An 18,284-nucleotide genomic window follows, 5' to 3' on the forward strand; every position below is an offset into this window, starting at 1 on the left:
GATGGGACTTGCTTTGCGATTGATAAATAAATCTCTAGAACTATCAACTTAGAAGCAGAGAAAATTCCAGCGGCGAAACAATTTTATGGATTATAGGTTTTAAAAATTGAATATGAATTTTACATGATTTGATTGGTGGAACCCAGATTCCCTAATTTTTGTCTTTCTCGTTGCATTTTATTAATATTGTTTTGTTTTCATTCTTTTTAGATTCTCAACTACAAAAATCCCAAAAACATCATTTCTGCTTAGTCAATTAGGAATATTGGTTACGATATTTCCGTCGTTTCCCGTGGGTTCGACCTGTACTTGTCGTTGTCTACATTGTAGATACCGTGTGATTGCGGTTATTTACATATAGGCATCTCCAGATCCTATTAATTTTTGGCGCCGTTGCCGGGGATAAGTCCTACTGTGTGTATGCATCAGATTCATTTAGAGGAAGACTCCAAACCTTCTAGGGAGATGCAACGTCGACTGAATCCTAACATGAAAGAGGTAGTTCAGAAGTTTATCGACAACATCACTTGTTGGAAGATTGCGGAAGTCATTATCCGTCAAACACATTGGGTAACAACCGTAAGGATGAATCGCAGACCAAAACGTTATACCATCAACAGATGGGTGTGAAAATGCTTCTCTCACTACTTGTTCTAAATAAACTGCTTGTGTTTGTTTGTCGAAGCTGTCTTGGATATCAACCTCTGTTAACCAAATAGGTAAATCTAATGTAGCCAACTTATCCAATGTGGCTCTCATTAGAGGAAGATTTGGAGCACTGAAATGACCTTCTAACCCAATTCCACCCATTCTAATATCATCTCTTTTTAGGTCTTTCAACCTTGAGATGTACGTATCGACAGTTGATTTGTCATCTGAACAAGTTTCGACAATATTAAACTCATTCATGAATAGAGTTGCTAATGGGTCTGCTTTATGTGCAGTTTCAAAGAAACTTAACGTTGCATTTGGGCCTAGTTTTTTCTCGTAAAAGTCGAAATGAAGCAGTTCGTTGCTTACATCCCAGTGTATGAAGTCACCTCTATATTTAAGCATTAGACTTTGAATACGTGAACCAACAGCAGACTGTAACTTCTGGCTGGTTAGGTTGCGAACCCATGCAGGATTGTAGATAGGATCTTCCCAAAAGATATTGTGGCCTCTGACAGACATCTGGTTTGCTCGAACGAACTCTAACAACTTGTCTGCTAACGTGTAGTTTAACTTGCCTTGTTCAGGTTCTGTTGTGTACCATTTCAGCTCGTTTTCAAATACTGCAACGTTGAATCTCTCGGCAAACCATTTCTGACAATGTCAAGTCAAAATGCCTCGGTTAGTGAATAGTTAAGCTCATATATATATATATATATATATATATAGTAATACAGATATATTCGAATTTGGAATTCTCGTACCTGGTAGAGTAAGTTTCCTAGAATGGTGTCTGCTATTGCAGAGCCAAATGGAAACTCTTTTGAGATTTGATCAACTATTATCTGAGCTCCTGGAAGTCTAGTTCCATTTTTGTCTGAGACATGGATGGTGACTGCACGTTTTCTTTCCTGTAAAGAAAAATAGAACTCATTACAGCCTTGCATGCATGCGACTGTAATTATTGCCTGTTACAAGAATTAATCACATACACTGTTTATACTGAAATCTTGGTTTGATTTCCATTGCTGATCAGTGAATGGCTGCAAAGATAAACTTCCTACTGATATATCTATTCCTGAATCCTCAGAATTCTGCAGTATTTGGAAAAAAAAAAAAAACTTTAGACCAAATTACTTAAAGATCTTTTAAACACTTTGCTAGCCGGAACCTTCACATAGGCCACGTTTTTTGGTTTACAACCTAGCCACGTTTCGAGTTATTTGCGTGGCTATTGGTCATATGTACAACTATAGCCACGTTTTGTATTACCATGTAGCCATAATGCACCATTTGGTCATGATTTTAAACATAGATCTATCAATTGTAGCCATAAACACCTTTTGGTCATGGGTTTAAGTCTAGACCCATTACCCGTAGCCATTGGTGAGGATACGGTCACATTAAGCAATTCTGTAGTGTCGAATATATAGGTTGGTTTTAGACACGCCTATTAACTCGTGACAGAAATGAATCTGATTAAGCCACTTCAATTTATTTATGTGTCCGAATGGTTGGGCTCATTAGACACACATCTTGTGACTGAGACAAAAGGCTCTCCATGGCCATCAGCCATGTTTGGCTTTTGTTGATACTCAACTAAAGTCATGTGTATTAATGGAACCAGGTCAAGAACTCTAGGACCTGAACAATAGCCAATTCTTTTTCTCCATTTCTTTCCGCCCTCTAAGCTTTAGCGGGTCGTGACAATTTTGTTGGAAAGATGGACACTACAGAGACCCCAAATACAAAACTAGTATGGGACGGTTAATAATGACTGGCAGTATAAAATAACCCTACTAGACATAGCAGTTTGCAGCTGCTTTAAATTTGTCTGTACAGTTCATACTGATGGTGTAAGCTATGACTTGGTCCAACACCTTACAATGTGGTTGTAAACGATCACAACCATTAGACAAGACCCAACACCACATTGAGAAAGTGATATAAAATATTGATAATTAGCACCTGTTTCATAGTATTAAGACCGGCGAATGCCTCTTTAATGATTGGTACACAAAATAGGATATCAACAAGATCTTCGAATAACAATGGAAACTAGGTATACAAATTGTACTTGCATATGATGGGTTCGTATGAAGGTCGTCAAATAATGTTCCTGCAATGCTTGGGAATTGGTTTTGGCAACTTGACAGCCACAACAGAAAGTACACCTGGCTGGGGAGAACCTCAGTTACCATAGCTTGTTGCAGATGCATATTCATGTGTGCATGACCTCTGCATTCTCCTAAACATGCAATTGACCAGCTTAAATTTCATAAAAAATGGAAGAACAAAACAAGCATCTTACACAACACAATGACTCACTCCAAAATACATCATATTAATTTCATCAAAAATTATATTTACGCACAATTAGTATGACCCAGAGACAGTTGTGATTGTACATGGGTCATTAACAACAAAACAGCCGTACACTTCTATCATTCTATAATCCAAGAACACCCTAGTCCCCTTTTTTGTTTTATCCTATGTTGAATCTCTATCACATGTTAGATTTTTATGTTTCTTATTCTGGCATATAACTGCTGCATTTTGCACACAATATACCATCACTAAGTTATCTCTCTGCAATCTAAATAAGTGTTGGAGACGTATCCTGCCTATACAGATTATGAAAGTGAAGGATTTTGACCTTGTGCAGCTATAAATCTTTGAAACCACTAACAAATATAAACATGCTTATGACACAAATGGAAACAAGTTTTTGCCATCAGTTCCAAACATGCATTAGAGGCTCCCGAACCTTGTGATCGAAAGCTTGTATATTTTCTAGACAAGCTGAATAATGGCGATGGACTTGTAGAAAATAACGGAACCTGCCAGGAGGGAACGACTGTAACCAAGCTGACTTTTAACCAGCTCTGGCTATAGTTGCCATGGGGTTTGCGGTGGGATTTTGGGGTTTGTTCTTTTTTTTTTGCTTGTAAAGGAACGGAAATGGTGGTTTCTGTATTGGAGAACTATAGACTCTTATTCAGTTAAAATAGTTGAAGGATGTATTCATAAAAATTGATAGTTCTAAAAATGAGTTTTTTTTCTACATCAATGAGAAAGATTACTATAGTTGCAATCTAAATAGGTTTCTATATCATTATCTAAAGCAGTGACAACTGACAATTCAAGTCCGCTATCTTTTCTAACAAATTCAATCATATCATAACCCAAAACAACAAAAAATTTAACAGAGAAGAACACTTATGCTATGGGTTTGCAAATAAAAGATTAGGTTTACCTCTTGAAGCTTCCCTTTAAGTATCAAAAAACTGATTGCAATATCACGACAACAGCTTTCATAGTGACGCTTTCTTTGGTTTTAGTAAGCTATTTAATTCATGTCAAGCAATTTATCAAACATTTAGCATTTACCGAACTTGATAAGAATGAATAATTGTTGACTGTAAATCACCCTCAAATAATCTTATAAACAGTATCACAATTTTGAGTTTGTAAAACCCTACCACATCCAGTTAGTACTCAATAATGCCTATAAATGATGCAGAATCAAGAGAATATCCCCATAGCAGAGGAGAGCAGAAGTTCCGCGGATAAGGTCCTCGCTGCAGCAAGCCAAGCAAAAAGGTCAGGCAACAAAATAAAACAAGCCTTTTTCTCTAAATCGGACACCCCACTACACCTTTATTTGACTGTTCATCCACAAAAAAGGGTAGAGGAAGAAATGAGAGTTAAAAGCAAAATTCCTGTCATATACAACATGTAAGTCTAAGTAGTACAAGCAAATATTTTTGTGTTTTCCCAACTTTAGAAGCAACAATTCACTTCCGGTGTGGCTTAGAAATTGCAACAAAAACTCAAATTAAAATCACAGTCCACATATATAGAATCTCAGAATAGAGGGAGAATAGAGCCTAATAGTTTTTGCGATAAAACATGTCAGCCAAGTTATCATCTGTTGAGTACAGCATCGTCTGTGTAAGTAGTTTCTTTAAAATTGGTCAAAGGATTCTTATCTCAAATTGTCACTAGTCAATAATGGGAGTATGGGACCTAATGCAATGAATTCTTAACCTTGGTCCTGCAGGCTATGAAAAAGAGCTAAATTTTAATTTTTAAGTCAATTCACATTAATACTAGTTAATGAAGAAAAGTTCAAATCAATTAAACAAGTTGGCAGGTGTTAGAGTTTAATGCTAAAGTTAAATCTATAAATAGTAGTCTGTAGCTGAGCCATTCTGCATATTCATTCATCAATAGAGTTGTTTAGTTAACCATAAATACATTCAATAAGACAACTAAAGTACCGGCATTTCTAACGTATCTTGTTTAGTTAACCATGAATACATTCAATAAAAACATACCCACCTCTATTGTCTTGGATCTCTATTTTTAAAAGTAATTATAGTAGCAAGTTTTCAAGTACAACAGTAGACAGACCCGCCAGAAATTTGGGACAGTCTGAACATTCTGTAAACTTTGCGCGCTCAAGTATTGCCACAGATCATTGGAGAAGGCATTGCAAGAATAAACTGCCCTACCAGTTTCTAAGATTTCAAATTGAATGGTAACAGTTCGATCCTAAGTTTCTAAGCTGTCGACATAAACTGTGAGTCAACCAAATCTAATTTTTCAGTTGGACACTAGTGACACATTGCTACTTGGACCATCCCCTGACAATGTACTCACACCATTCCAATAATTAAGATTCCAAAACATGTTATTGAAGTACCCTCTCCAATTCACCCTCTTTATTGAAGTACCCTCTCCAACTCAAAGCCAAAAATCTCTAAATAACAAATACTCCTAACAATCACAACACTTCACACAGTCCAGATAGTGTTAATTATGAACCATTGAAAGTATGATGTACCTTCATTCTGGGTTCAATCTGTGTAGGGATTTCGTTAAACCCTGGCTAACTCGACTTGGGAGAGCTATCATCCTTATTGTCTGCTTCTTATTTCCCTCTCCTCATGTTTTTAAACTTATCCTGCCAATCCTGCTTTCGGGTCAGTCATAGCACCAATACTCCCTAACTACACACCATATCCAAAAATGCAATGATTCAATAATTGCACACAACAATTCTACAGGAGTTCTACCAACTTATAATTTGAACTACAAGAACTTAGAACTTCAACACTGCACAAGCCCTGTTAATTATAATCAAACCATCATGACATCACACTCATGTGTACTCAGCAAGTTTGTGAATAAGAAAAAGTGATTAATCTCCTGAAACATTGAACAGGGAAAAAACTTTTCAACAACTCAACAAATTTTAAATCAAATCATACCCATAATCTGAAAATTTCAATAATCAAATCTATAATCAGCCATAAACAATATGAGAATAATAAATAGACCTAGATTTTATTGATTTTGAATTGATTCACATGAATTCAATCAAATAATAATTCACATAATTAATAATGAAAAACAGATCTTCATACCTCCGAAATCAGTGTACGATTATAGGAAAAAAGATAAATCGATATATCATCTTTTTCTCCATCTTCAAATCTCTGACAAATCAATAACTTACAAGAGAAAATCTTAGATTACCAGATTGGTTTTGATTTATGGTTGATTAACCACTCAGAGAGGTATTGTGTTCTGATTTTGTTGAGAAAAATAGTACTCTGCTTCTTGTTTATTGATATTTTGGTGGTTTAGTGGTGAAGTTAGTTTTCTCGGAGGCTTCGAGGTTCGAAAGAGAAAAAAGAGTGTAACCAAAGAGGGAGGAATATAATAAGACTTGGTTAGGGTTTTCAGGTTAAAAAACTATTGAAATTTAGGAGGAAATATTGCGCCAAAATTTCGTTGTTCCCGCCCATGGAGATCGCAGTTTTCCCTCCTTTGTGTAAGATTGATCCATATGAGTTTTTGTGTTTGCATTTATATTCGTTCAATTAAAGATTTTGATTTTCTATTGGTCGAATAAACACCATACAGATTGTGTGACTTAAATACCACCTGTCAAACCATGATTGATACCACATACCACATCAAAAATAAATTTTACAAAATATATAACTAACATATGTTCAATTTTGTAAAAAAAAAAAAGAAAAAAAAAATGGGAGATCAAATTGATGATTATGTGATCCAAGTTTGTGGTTTCTTACTGCAGGTCGATGTATGACTAATGAATCTATTGATATCAAACGAAGTCCCTCGACGAATTCTAATAAATCATTTAAAATGGGGTGAGGCTAGACGAAGTTTGTACTTGAATAAAAATATAAATATTTAAACCGACCAGAAAAAAACTAAATATTTAAGCATAAAAAAACTCGGGCTAGCTGAAATAAAATTCAAAGTCCAAAATTGATGAATAAAGGTGTCATTGAGTGAGACCGAAGTTAATAAGATCCAGTGAACTTGAGTAAAATTAGATTCGATTGGATGTAATCTAATTCCAACCGTTTTCTTGGTTGTTTTTTAGTTTTTATACCAAAAGAAATATATTTAAATTAAGCAACACTTGCAAGAAGTTGTTCCTCCAGTAATCTGAGGCTAATAATGTTAGGTGGATCAGTAATCGGATCCTTAAATTTGTGGATAATTAGTCACAATAAGCATTATCCAATGATCGTGGGATAAAAGGTAGTACAATGTGTCTGAACTAGAAGGGATTGGGTGGGTAATCGGTCATATTATGTATCATCAAGTAATTTTGAGTATGCTTTGATGGAATGAAGAAAAATTCTCAGTAAAGTTGGATTAAATTTGTGGATAACCATTCAAAGTAAGCGTTACTCAATGATTGTGAAAGAAAGTTGAATATAATTGGATTAAATTAAATGGAATTAGGTAGATAATATACCATATTGAGTATGGGTATGAGCATGATCATGTGATTTTAAATATGATTTAATGAAATTGAGCAACATTGAGTAGAACTGGAATAACTTTGTGGATACTCAAGCATTATCCAGCGATTGCCGAAGAAAGTTGAGTATAATTGGATTGATTAAGATGGATTCGAGTGAATGATCAGTTAAACTGAGTATTATCTAGTGCATTTAAATCCAAAAAAAAAAACAAAATATGAATGCATATCGAAAAAATTATTGTGAAACTGAAACATGAATTGATACGCCGAGAAAAACTATCAATTTAAACAAAAATATTCGGAAAATTATAAACTCCTATGAAACAATATCTCATGTCGAAGAAAATTAATAAAAGTGCACCCATTAAAAAAATAGCCAATAAGAAGATTAAATCGAAGTTTGTGATCCGTAATTGGGTTAATTTACACTAAGATATCTAGCGTCCAATACGATCACACAGGATCGAACGAAATCCAAAACCATATAAATAATTTTTGGCATTTTTTTTGAAGCATATAATAACGTTATTAATAAACTAGAAAGAAATTGTACACGAATATGTTGTGCTTAAGGAGTCAGCTAATACAATTTGGTCCATAAAAATTGGGACAATATGGTTTCATCTTGTAGTCGAGAATGAACCTGGATGGCTTCCGTCTACTGCTTGGTTTGATAATCTATACGACGTCAGGTTTCCCTCTCGGTGGTTCTGATTTAGTGTTTTATGTGAAAGTAATCTTATCCAATACTTATTTTTGATATCATACCTGAGATATATCAAGACACCCTTTGGTATATTGTCTTCTGTTACCGTCCTTGTCTTTGTCCCTATGATCCTGGTTCAGGTTAAACTATAAAATTAAAGAGAACCAACTTAAAAATAAAATGAATTCCCATATATATTAGCTAAAATGTTAAAATGTATTTGCATTATGCTTTAATACCCCCTGGACAATTATGTCAACTGACTCAAGTCTGATGAAACAACATTGCTGATGGGGGTGTTATATTGCTTGGGATGTACCCAAAACCAAATAAGACAAAACACCAATTCCCTTTGGTTTGGTACACCCTCCATCAATATGCTACCTCCAATTAGAAGCCATGAAAAAATACCAAAACATTTTAAAGATGCGTTTTTGAAATCCAGCATTTTCATGATCGCTAAAAGTTGTTACCACTTCTGCTAAGGACGGATACCAATCCAAGATCCAACGGTTGAGATTACTTTGTCCTATATGGATTGGTACCCGCCCCTAGCAGTAGCGGTATCAGCCTTTAGCAATTTGGCATCTTCGTCATTTTCCGAATTCATTTTTATTAGGTTTACATAAATTACACACATTTGCTCCTTGCTTTGTTTTCTCCTCCTCGCAACCCTAAGAAGAAAAAAAAAACAGTATGCAGCGGCGCAAGATCTGTCTCTAACTTTCCCCAGAAATCCTCTCCTTTCCCTTCAAATCAAATCTAAAAACACTGTTAACTACTGAGACCGAGAAGAAAGTTCATCGACAAAGCTATTTACGAATCAAAACTGAAAACTCGATGGGCTGATCGAAGTAGAAGAAGATGGTGTTCTTCAGTTACTGCAACTCAAACAAGAAAATGGTATTCAAGGTTAGTTAGTCCATCTCGCTCTACTGTTTTTCACGTTACATACAAGTCTCAATAGATTTACATTTTATAGTTGTTTTCTCTGTGTAGATTCATAAGAAGAAGAAGCCCTAACATGGGTTCCTTTTGGGTTCTGTATACGGGGTTCGTATTTCTTAAAACCCCCTTTTTTTACAAGCCCTAGTCTAAATTTAGCATCAATTCTTTCAGAGCCTTATTCTTCTCCGTGTTTAAGAAAGAGAATTTTTTCATTGAATTCCCACTTTATTTTTCTTTTTGGAATTTTACCGAAAAAAATGGAATCATATTTTTCGTACATTTTCTGTTCAATTCTTGTGCTTTAGAGAAATTTTGTTTTTTGGTTTTGCTGATTTGGGATTTGGTGGTGTTAAAGGATGCGGAGCTTGCCCAAGTAATGGAAGGATCAATTGATTATGATCCCATTACTCCTGAACTGTATCAAAGGGTATCTTCAATAATCCATGTGAAAGAGGAAGATGTCATTACCATCTCTTGTTCACTAATGAATTCTGGTTATCTTTGTCGTCTTTTGAGGTTACTGGCAGGGCAGTTCAAAATTTATTTCAAACATTAAGGGTAAGATTTTATTTTTCCTTAATCTTTTGCTTTGTAATTAATTTGGCTTGATTTGTTACCAGTATCTCAAATCAACATCCACATTATTCGTCGCTTCGGTAAGGAACCACAAAACAATTACTAACTTTATTTATTATAGAAACTGGCCTATTAAAAAGTAATGGAGAGAGTAGTATTTGAGAACAGAACTATAATTTCCTAGTAATGTTTGTCGATTCGAGATGTTTTAATAGCAGAATACCTCACTTTGACAGGTTGCCATTGTTGTGGCTAGTATGTGTTCACATTTTTGCTCTCTAGGTACCATGGTAAATATAATTTCTTTGTCTTGATGTTCACCTCATCTTTTATATAGATTGAAATCTTACTATCGGAATTGGGTTGAAGTCTTCTTATTATGCAGGGTACTTCTCGGGTGACAAAAAATCCCAAGCAACAGCAGGGTACTTCTAGGGTGACAAAAAATCCCAAGCACAACAGCCTGAAGCTAAAGTCATATTGGCTTGCTACCAGGAGCTGATCCAAGTTTACTTCGAAGCGACTGATGTTATTATCAACTCTATCATTGTTTCTCAGTGTAGTGTTAAGTGGACTACCACTCCTGTAATAATAGATTGATAATTTTATTCAAGTTTTGCTCGATCTATGCTTGTAAGTTTGGTAACAGGTCTTGTAACTTTATGGTCGATATACTTGCAATTTTATGCCAAGTGTCCAAGTCCTGGATGAATGGTCATTGTTATCGCATTTCCTTATTTAAAGAGGCTTTGGTCAGTGATGTAACTACCCTTTATTATTAAAATAAATAAATATAATATTTTGATGTTTTGAATATTTTCGCTTCTAATTGTACATTTTTTGGGGGAAGAAATAGCGGTTCGGAGATTCATATATATCAGTAGCGTAATTGGAGGGTTAAGCCATGGTTGTACCAAATATCACCCGAAACTATACATTGTCAATATGCCACATTATACTCTGCCATCGTTAAAATGAATCCATGTGGCCTTAAGGTATACAACCACGTTCAAAGCTTATTGTGTGTCCATAAGAAATTTATGGCCATGGTTTTACTGGTTCCCTGTGTCGTGAAGATATACAATAGCCACGTTAAAAAAAATTGTGTGTCCTTAGAAAATTTATCGCCATGGGCTACAAGTTTAATGCAGCGGTAAGTCCATGAATTGGCCACGATAAAACAAATTTTACGTGTCTATTGATAGCAAAGGCCAGGGTTAAAATAAATCTATGTGGCTTTAAGGTAAACTCTAGCCACGGTCAAACCGATCCTTAATAGGAGAACAGTGAATGCCATTTGGAAATGGTGGATTGTACCTGAACGGCCATGCGATCAACATTGAGTAGAACTGGAATAACTTTGTGGATACTCAAGCATTATCCAGCGATTGTCGAAGAATGTGAGTATAATTGGATGATTAAGATGGATTCGAGTGAATGATCAGTTAAACGAGTATTATCTAGTGCTTTAAATCCAAAAAAAAAATACAAAATATGAATGCATATCGAAAAAATTATTGTGAAACTGAAACATGATTGATACGCCGAGAAAACTATCATTTAAACAAAAATATTCGGAAAATTATAAACTCCTATGAAACAATATCTCATGTCGAAGAAATTAATAAAAGTGCACCCATTAAAAAAATAGCCAATAAGAAGATTAAATCGAAGTTTGTGATCCGTAATTGGTTAATTTACACTAAGATATCTAGCGTCCAATACGATCACACAGGATCGAACGAAATCCAAAACCATATAAATAATTTTTGGCATTTTTTTTTGAAGCTATAATAACGTTATTAATAAACTAGAAAGAAATTGTACACGAATATGTTGTGCTTAAGGAGTCAGCTAATACAATTTGGTCCATAAAAATTGGGACAATATGGTTTCATCTTGTAGTCGAGAATGAACCTGGATGGCTTCCGTCTACTGCTTGGTTTGATAATCTATACGACGTCAGGTTTCCCTCTCGGTGGTTCTGATTTAGTGTTTATGTGAAAGTAATCTTATCCAATACTTATTTTTGATATCATACCTGAGATATATCAAGACACCTTTGGTATATTGTCTTCTGTTACCGTCCTTGTTTGTCCCTATGATCCTGGTTCAGGTTAAACTATAAAATTAAAGAGAACCAACTTAAAATAAAATGAATTCCCATATATATTAGCTAAAATGTTAAAATGTATTTGCATTATGCTTAATACCCCCTGGACAATTATGTCAACTGACTCAAGTCTGATGAAACAACATTGCTGATGGGGTGTTATATTGCTTGGGATGTACCCAAAACCAAATAAGACAAAACACCAATTCCCTTTGGTTTGGTACACCCTCCATCAATATGCTACCTCCAATTAGAAGCCATGAAAAAATACCAAAACATTTTAAAGATGCGTTTTTGAAATCCAGCATTTTCATGATCGCTAAAAGTTGTTACCACTTCTACTAAGGACGGATACCAATCCAAGATCCAACGGTTGAGATTACTTTGTCCTATATGGATTGGTACCCGCCCCTAGCAGTAGCGGTATCAGCCTTTAGCAATTTTGGCATCTTCGTCATTTTCCGAATTCATTTTTATTAGGTTTACATAAATTACACACATTTGCTCCTTGCTTTGTTTTCTCCTCCTCCAGCAACCCTAAGAAGAAAAAAAAAACAGTATGCAGCGGCGCAAGATCTGTCTCTAACTTTCCCCAGAAATCCTCTCCTTTCCCTTCAAATCAAATCTAAAAACACTGTTAACTACTGAGACCGAGAAGAAAGTTCATCGACAAAGCTATTTACGAATAAAAACTGAAAACTCGATGGGCTGATCGAAGTAGAAGAAGATGGTGTTCTTCAGTTACTGCAACTCAAACAAGAAAATGGTATTCAAGGTTAGTTAGTCCATCTCGCTCTACTGTTTTTCACGTTACATACAAGTCTCAATAGATTTACATTTTATAGTTGTTTTCTCTGTGTAGATTCATGAAGAAGAAGCCCTAACATGGGTTCCTTTTGGGTTCTGTATACGGGGTTCGTATTTCTTAAAACCCCCTTTTTTTACAAGCCCTAGTCTAAATTTAGCATCAATTCTTTCAGAGCCTTATTCTTCTCCGTGTTTAAGAAAGAGAATTTTTTCATTGAATTCCCACTTTATTTTTCTTTTTGGAATTTTACCGAAAAAAATGGAATCATATTTTTCGTACATTTTCTGTTCAATTCTTATGCTTTAGAGAAATTTTGTTTTTTGGTTTTGCTGATTTGGGATTTGGTGGTGTTAAAGGATGCGGAGCTTGCCCAAGTAATGGAAGGATCAATTGATTATGATCCCATTACTCCTGAACTGTATCAAAGGGTATCTTCAATAATCCATGTGAAAGAGGAAGATGTCATTACCATCTCTTGTTCACTAATGAATTCTGGTTATCTTTGTCGTCTTTTGAGGTTACTGGCAGGGCAGTTCAAAATTTATTTCAAACATTAAGGGTAAGATTTTATTTTTCCTTAATCTTTTGCTTTGTAATTAATTTGGCTTGATTTGTTACCAGTATCTCAAATCAACATCCACATTATTCGTCGCTTCGGTAAGGAACCACAAAACAATTACTAACTTTATTTATTATAGAAACTGGCCTATTAAAAAGTAATGGAGAGAGTAGTATTAGAGAACAGAACTATAATTTCCTAGTAATGTTTGTCGATTCGAGATGTTTTAATAGCAGAATACCTCACTTTGACAGGTTGCCATTGTTGTGGCTAGTATGTGTTCACAATTTTGCTCTCTAGGTACCATGGTAAATATAATTTCTTTGTCTTGATGTTCACCTCATCTTTTATATAGATTGAAATCTTACTATCGGAATTGGTTGAAGTCTTCTTATTATGCAGGGTACTTCTCGGGTGACAAAAAATCCCAAGCACAACAGCAGGGTACTTCTAGGGTGACAAAAAATCCCAAGCACAACAGCCTGAAGCTAAAGTCATATTGGCTTGCATACCAGGAGCTGATCCAAGTTTACTTCGAAGCGACTGATGTTATTATCAACTCTATCATTGTTTCTCAGTGTAGTGTTAAGTGGACTACCACTCCTGTAATAATAGATTGATAATTTTATTCAAGTTTTGCTCGATTCTATGCTTGTAAGTTTGGTAACAGGTCTTGTAACTTTATGGTCGATATACTTGCAATTTTATGCCAAGTGTCCAAGTCCTGGATGAATGGTCATTGTTATCGCATTTCCTTATGTTAAAGAGGCTTTGGTCAGTGATGTAACTACCCTTTATTATTAAAATAAATAAATAAATAATATTTTGATGTTTTGAATATTTTCGCTTCTAATTGTACATTTTTTGGGGGAAGAAATAGCGGTTCGGTAGATTCATATATATCAGTAGCGTAATTTGGAGGGTTAAGCCATGGTTGTACCAAATATCACCCGAAACTATACATTGTCAATATGCCACATTATACTCTGCCATCGTTAAAATGAATCCATGTGGCCTTAAGGTATACATTAACCACGTTCAAAGCTTATTGTGTGTCCATAAGAAATTTATGGCCATGGTTTTACTGGTTCCCTGTGTCGTGAAGATATACAATAGCCACGTTAAAAAAAATTGTGTGTCCTTAGAAAATTTATCGCCATGGTGCTACAAGTTTAATGCAGCGGTAAGTCATGAATTGGCCACGATAAAACAAATTTTACGTGTCTAATTGATAGCAAAGGCCAGGGTTAAAATAAAATCTATGTGGCTTTAAGGTAAACTCTAGCCACGGTCAAACCGATCCCTTAATAGGAGAACAGTGAATGCCATTTGGAAATGGTGGATTGTACCTGAACGGCCATGCGATCGACTATCCCATCCCCATGTAAAAGTCAGTTTGGGAAGAGTATTTTTGATGTTTTTGAAGAAATTTTGTTTCCCAAACTACTCTTACTAAATGTTATATTATGAAAATAATAAATAAATAAAATTAAATAACCACTCTTATTATATTGGTAACATTATTTTTAATACTCCATTTATTCCGGTTTAGCTGAAGGTTTATGTGTTTTCAGGTAGTAGAGTAAGAAGAGGGATGATTTTTTTTTCTTCAATATATCCTCAATAGAAAATTTTAATATATTTAAATCTTTTTGTTTTTTGTTTCTAGTAGTTTATTTCCGTACAAGGACAATCAGGAGACGAACCAGAAAATATAAAAACGCTTATGTATTCTAGGATTAAAGGAAAACCTAATTCTCTAACTAAACTGGGATACGCGGATAACTAAAAATGAGAAAACAAAAGATCTTAAAGTTCCAGAACAAATAAAATAAAAAATCTAAAAAGAAATACTCATGAAGAAACTTTATATAGAATGAATACCAAAAGTAAAAAAATATAACACCCATTTTTCCTTGTTTATACACATTTTATTTATGATTTAGGATTAGTTTATAATTTTACTAAGAAAACTTATTACCTGGAAATATATAACAGATAAATTTGAGGACGACTGGATTTCAAACCCGCTTTAAGAAGCGACCAGCAGCCTCTCTTAGCCAAGACAGAACCATTGCACTCAAATGATGAGTTTCCTGACCAGAAATTTGCTCTTATAATAGCCGATTTTACTTTACCATTGATCTTTACCCAGCCTGTTTATATTTCGTTAGTACTTAATTCATTAATGCACCATTGTCTCACCTTAGAAAATTACGCAACTCTTTAAGTATATTGGCAAAAAAGAGAGACAGAGAGAGAGTCTCACCGGAGAAAGAGTACTTGGTAGTCTGAGTAAGATTGGGCACTACAAATGCCGGAGAAAAGATTCCCGGACTTCCGATGGAATCAACCGTCTTTCGATTTAAACCATTATGGTTCCTGAAAACTCCTCCATTGTACAGGGGATCCTCTGGTTGAGATTTGCACTGCGCACCATTATAATTGCATATATCATTCAGTACTAGCTAGCCTCTGTATCTAGATACGCAAAATAAATGTCATTGGCTTGAAAAGATAGTTACCTCAGTGTAAGCTGAATAATCGTATAGAGGTCCATCAGGCGCCGAGAGAGATGGTTGAGCAGCGAAGTTTAACAAAAACAACTTGATCAAAACCAGCAAGACTGAAAAGATTGGTTGGGGTACTTTCATGGCTCCTTTGTTATGAATGACAAGTAGCTATAGTGTGGTGGAGAGCTGACGGTACGAGAGTGAATAACGGATTATATAAGTAGTAAAATTTTCTGTTGAATTTTCTATTTCGAAATCCCAAAACAAAAAACATACAACCGAAAAAAAAAGGGGCTTCAGGACGAAATGACAGGTTTTATTTCTCCTTGAGTGAAAGATTTATATCAGGATCTACCTCGAAAGCTCCCATCCTAGCAAATTCATGCATTTACACGGGACTTAAACATACTTCGTTATAGCATGGTAAGGTTATACACTTGCTCCGTCCCTATTGTAAAGGCGGGATAATGGACTTAAATGTGAGGAATTCTAATTACAAGATGCTTTGTACTTATTTCCATTATGAGGAATTCTAATTATAAGATGCTTTGTTTTTTTGTTTTTGTTTTTTTTGGTCAATCAACAAATTTCAATTCATTCAAATCAAAATAGTGATTACATGTTCGCTTAAAAGACTAACAAAAACATCAAAATACATAAAAAATACGGAAAATGGATCATTTGTCCAAATATTTTTAAAACACGGTTCTAGTGGGCGAGTAAAAATTAGCATCAATGAAATGGACACAAAAAAATAGCAAAGATGAAACTGAATTCATCCTGGCTTAAACTTAAAAAATAGCGAGGATGAAACTGGATGCATCCTGTATAAATTAAGAATAAGAAAAAGTATTTGAAAATGGGCAGGATGAAACTGTTTACTTCTTGGCTATTTTTACATTTTTGTCCATTTAAACAGTATCAAAATCTAGATGTCTTTTTCACCCAGAAATTGTTGATTTTGGTCTTTTTAACCAATTTTGTGTAAAAAATATCAAGATAATCAAAACCCTAATACAAATAAGGATATCAATTACAAGTAGATCGCGAAGAGAAAGAGCAATAAACCGCAGAGATACCAAATTTTTGATTATGTATAAGGGAGAGATGATGGTATATTCCAGAAATAATTCCGACCATTTGATTTGATTGTATTTGTAAGGACCCTCAAGCTCGTCAACGCTATTAGACTAGTCAAGGAACGTCTTAGTCGCTAATTACTCGATTAGTGTAACTCGAACATTAACTAATAGAAATTAATCTAACAACGATTTAGTTACGAAAATAGTACCGCTGTATAGATCTCGAAAAGTTATGTGGAATGGACTGCTCGAACGTGTCAATCGGATACCGTACGAAGAAGATATCATCGGAATTATGAAAAGGGCAGAATAGTCATTTTTTGGCTTAGTCGGCATGGACTCCCCATATCATTTTTATATTACCTTTATCATTTGTCTTTGGCCTTATCAGAGCAGATAACTTATTCAGCCTTCTTCTTTCTTTCTTTCTTTCTTTCTTTCTCGTTCTTCTTTCTTCTTCTTCACCCTCTCTTTCTATGTTCTTCACCGTTCGTGTTTCTATGAGATGCTTTGACGATTCTGAGATCGGAAACTTAAGGAAAACATCAGGGAATGATTCCTGGTGTTGATGTTGAAGTTGGTTTAGCTTTGAATGAAGAAGAAACGATGGATTGATGAGAAACAGAAAGATAGGGTTTTCATTTGTGTCTAAGATATGGAGGAATTGATTAATTAAAGGAGGATTTGATTGGTTGGTGATGTAGAACGAAAGTGGTTGGTGTTTAATCGAGGTTCTGAAGTTGATTCGGTGATGAATCGATGAGCTAGGGTTTTTCAAGATGAACTGGAATTTCGATTGGAGATGAATAACAAGAATTAAGGTGTGGATTTGTTGATTGATGAACATGGTGAAGTTATTTGGTTGTTTATGGAGCTGTTCATGAAGAATTGAAGAGTTAGGGTTTCAAGAGAAGAATTCATAGGAAGAATTAGAAGATTAATTGGAGATGGTTCTTGTAAATTGAGAACAAAGAAGATCATTTAGTATTCAGTTTCCGATTCACACTGAAGAAAAGGTGAACCAAGGTTTCATGTTCTTCCCTAATTTAAGAACTAGAGTTTTGAGAATTGATCTGGCAGGAAGGAGGTGGTGCTGTGTAGAGTTGTTCGAATCAGAGGAAATAAGGGATTGATTTCAATTTGGTTAAGACAAGCTGTTTTGAGGTAACTTGTTCTTGTTAGTTAACTTAGTAAGGTTTATTGATTTTCATTACTGAGTTCATGGGTTTTTTATTGAACTAAGATTTGGGATGGAGGTCTATGTGTTGATATGATATGGAAGATGATGAAGATGAGTTAGTTGGTGGTCAATACGTGTTGATATGAATTGTATGTTGAGTTGAATGTGAAAAGTTACTTGAATTGAGTTACAAAGGTAACTAGTTGAACAAGTGGAGGTTTAGAAACTAAGGAAGTTGGTGGTGTAGTTTGTAATTGTAAATGAGTTAGTATTCATGGTAATGGGAGAGGCCAAGTCTATTGAACTGATGGTATTGGTAGTGATGTTGCAG

The 18,284-nt window shown here is 34.9% G+C and overlaps 1 protein-coding gene and 1 long non-coding RNA gene across 2 annotated transcripts; one reads left to right on the plus strand and one right to left on the minus strand.

Annotated features, from left to right (window-relative positions):
- Positions 1–206: 206 nt before the first annotated feature.
- Positions 207–15,832, minus strand: LOC113326356 (anti-sigma-I factor RsgI6-like). Its single transcript, XM_026574100.1, has 8 exons — positions 15,704–15,832; positions 15,448–15,607; positions 15,191–15,334; positions 3,419–3,453; positions 1,644–1,745; positions 1,416–1,562; positions 490–1,305; positions 207–218 (listed from the first exon to the last, which is right to left on the minus strand). The coding sequence occupies exons 1-8, from the start codon at positions 15,830–15,832 to the stop codon at positions 207–209; spliced, it is 1,545 nt and encodes a 514-aa protein (XP_026429885.1).
- On the plus strand, positions 12,934–14,016 carry LOC113326094. The gene is made up of 3 exons (XR_003348289.1): positions 12,934–13,178; positions 13,433–13,486; positions 13,565–14,016. It is a non-coding gene; the product is annotated as an uncharacterized LOC113326094 (long non-coding RNA).
- Positions 15,833–18,284: the final 2,452 nt, after the last annotated feature.

Source organism: Papaver somniferum, unplaced genomic scaffold (genome assembly GCF_003573695.1).
Source record: "Papaver somniferum cultivar HN1 unplaced genomic scaffold, ASM357369v1 unplaced-scaffold_10, whole genome shotgun sequence".
Taxonomy (NCBI): domain Eukaryota; kingdom Viridiplantae; phylum Streptophyta; class Magnoliopsida; order Ranunculales; family Papaveraceae; genus Papaver; species Papaver somniferum.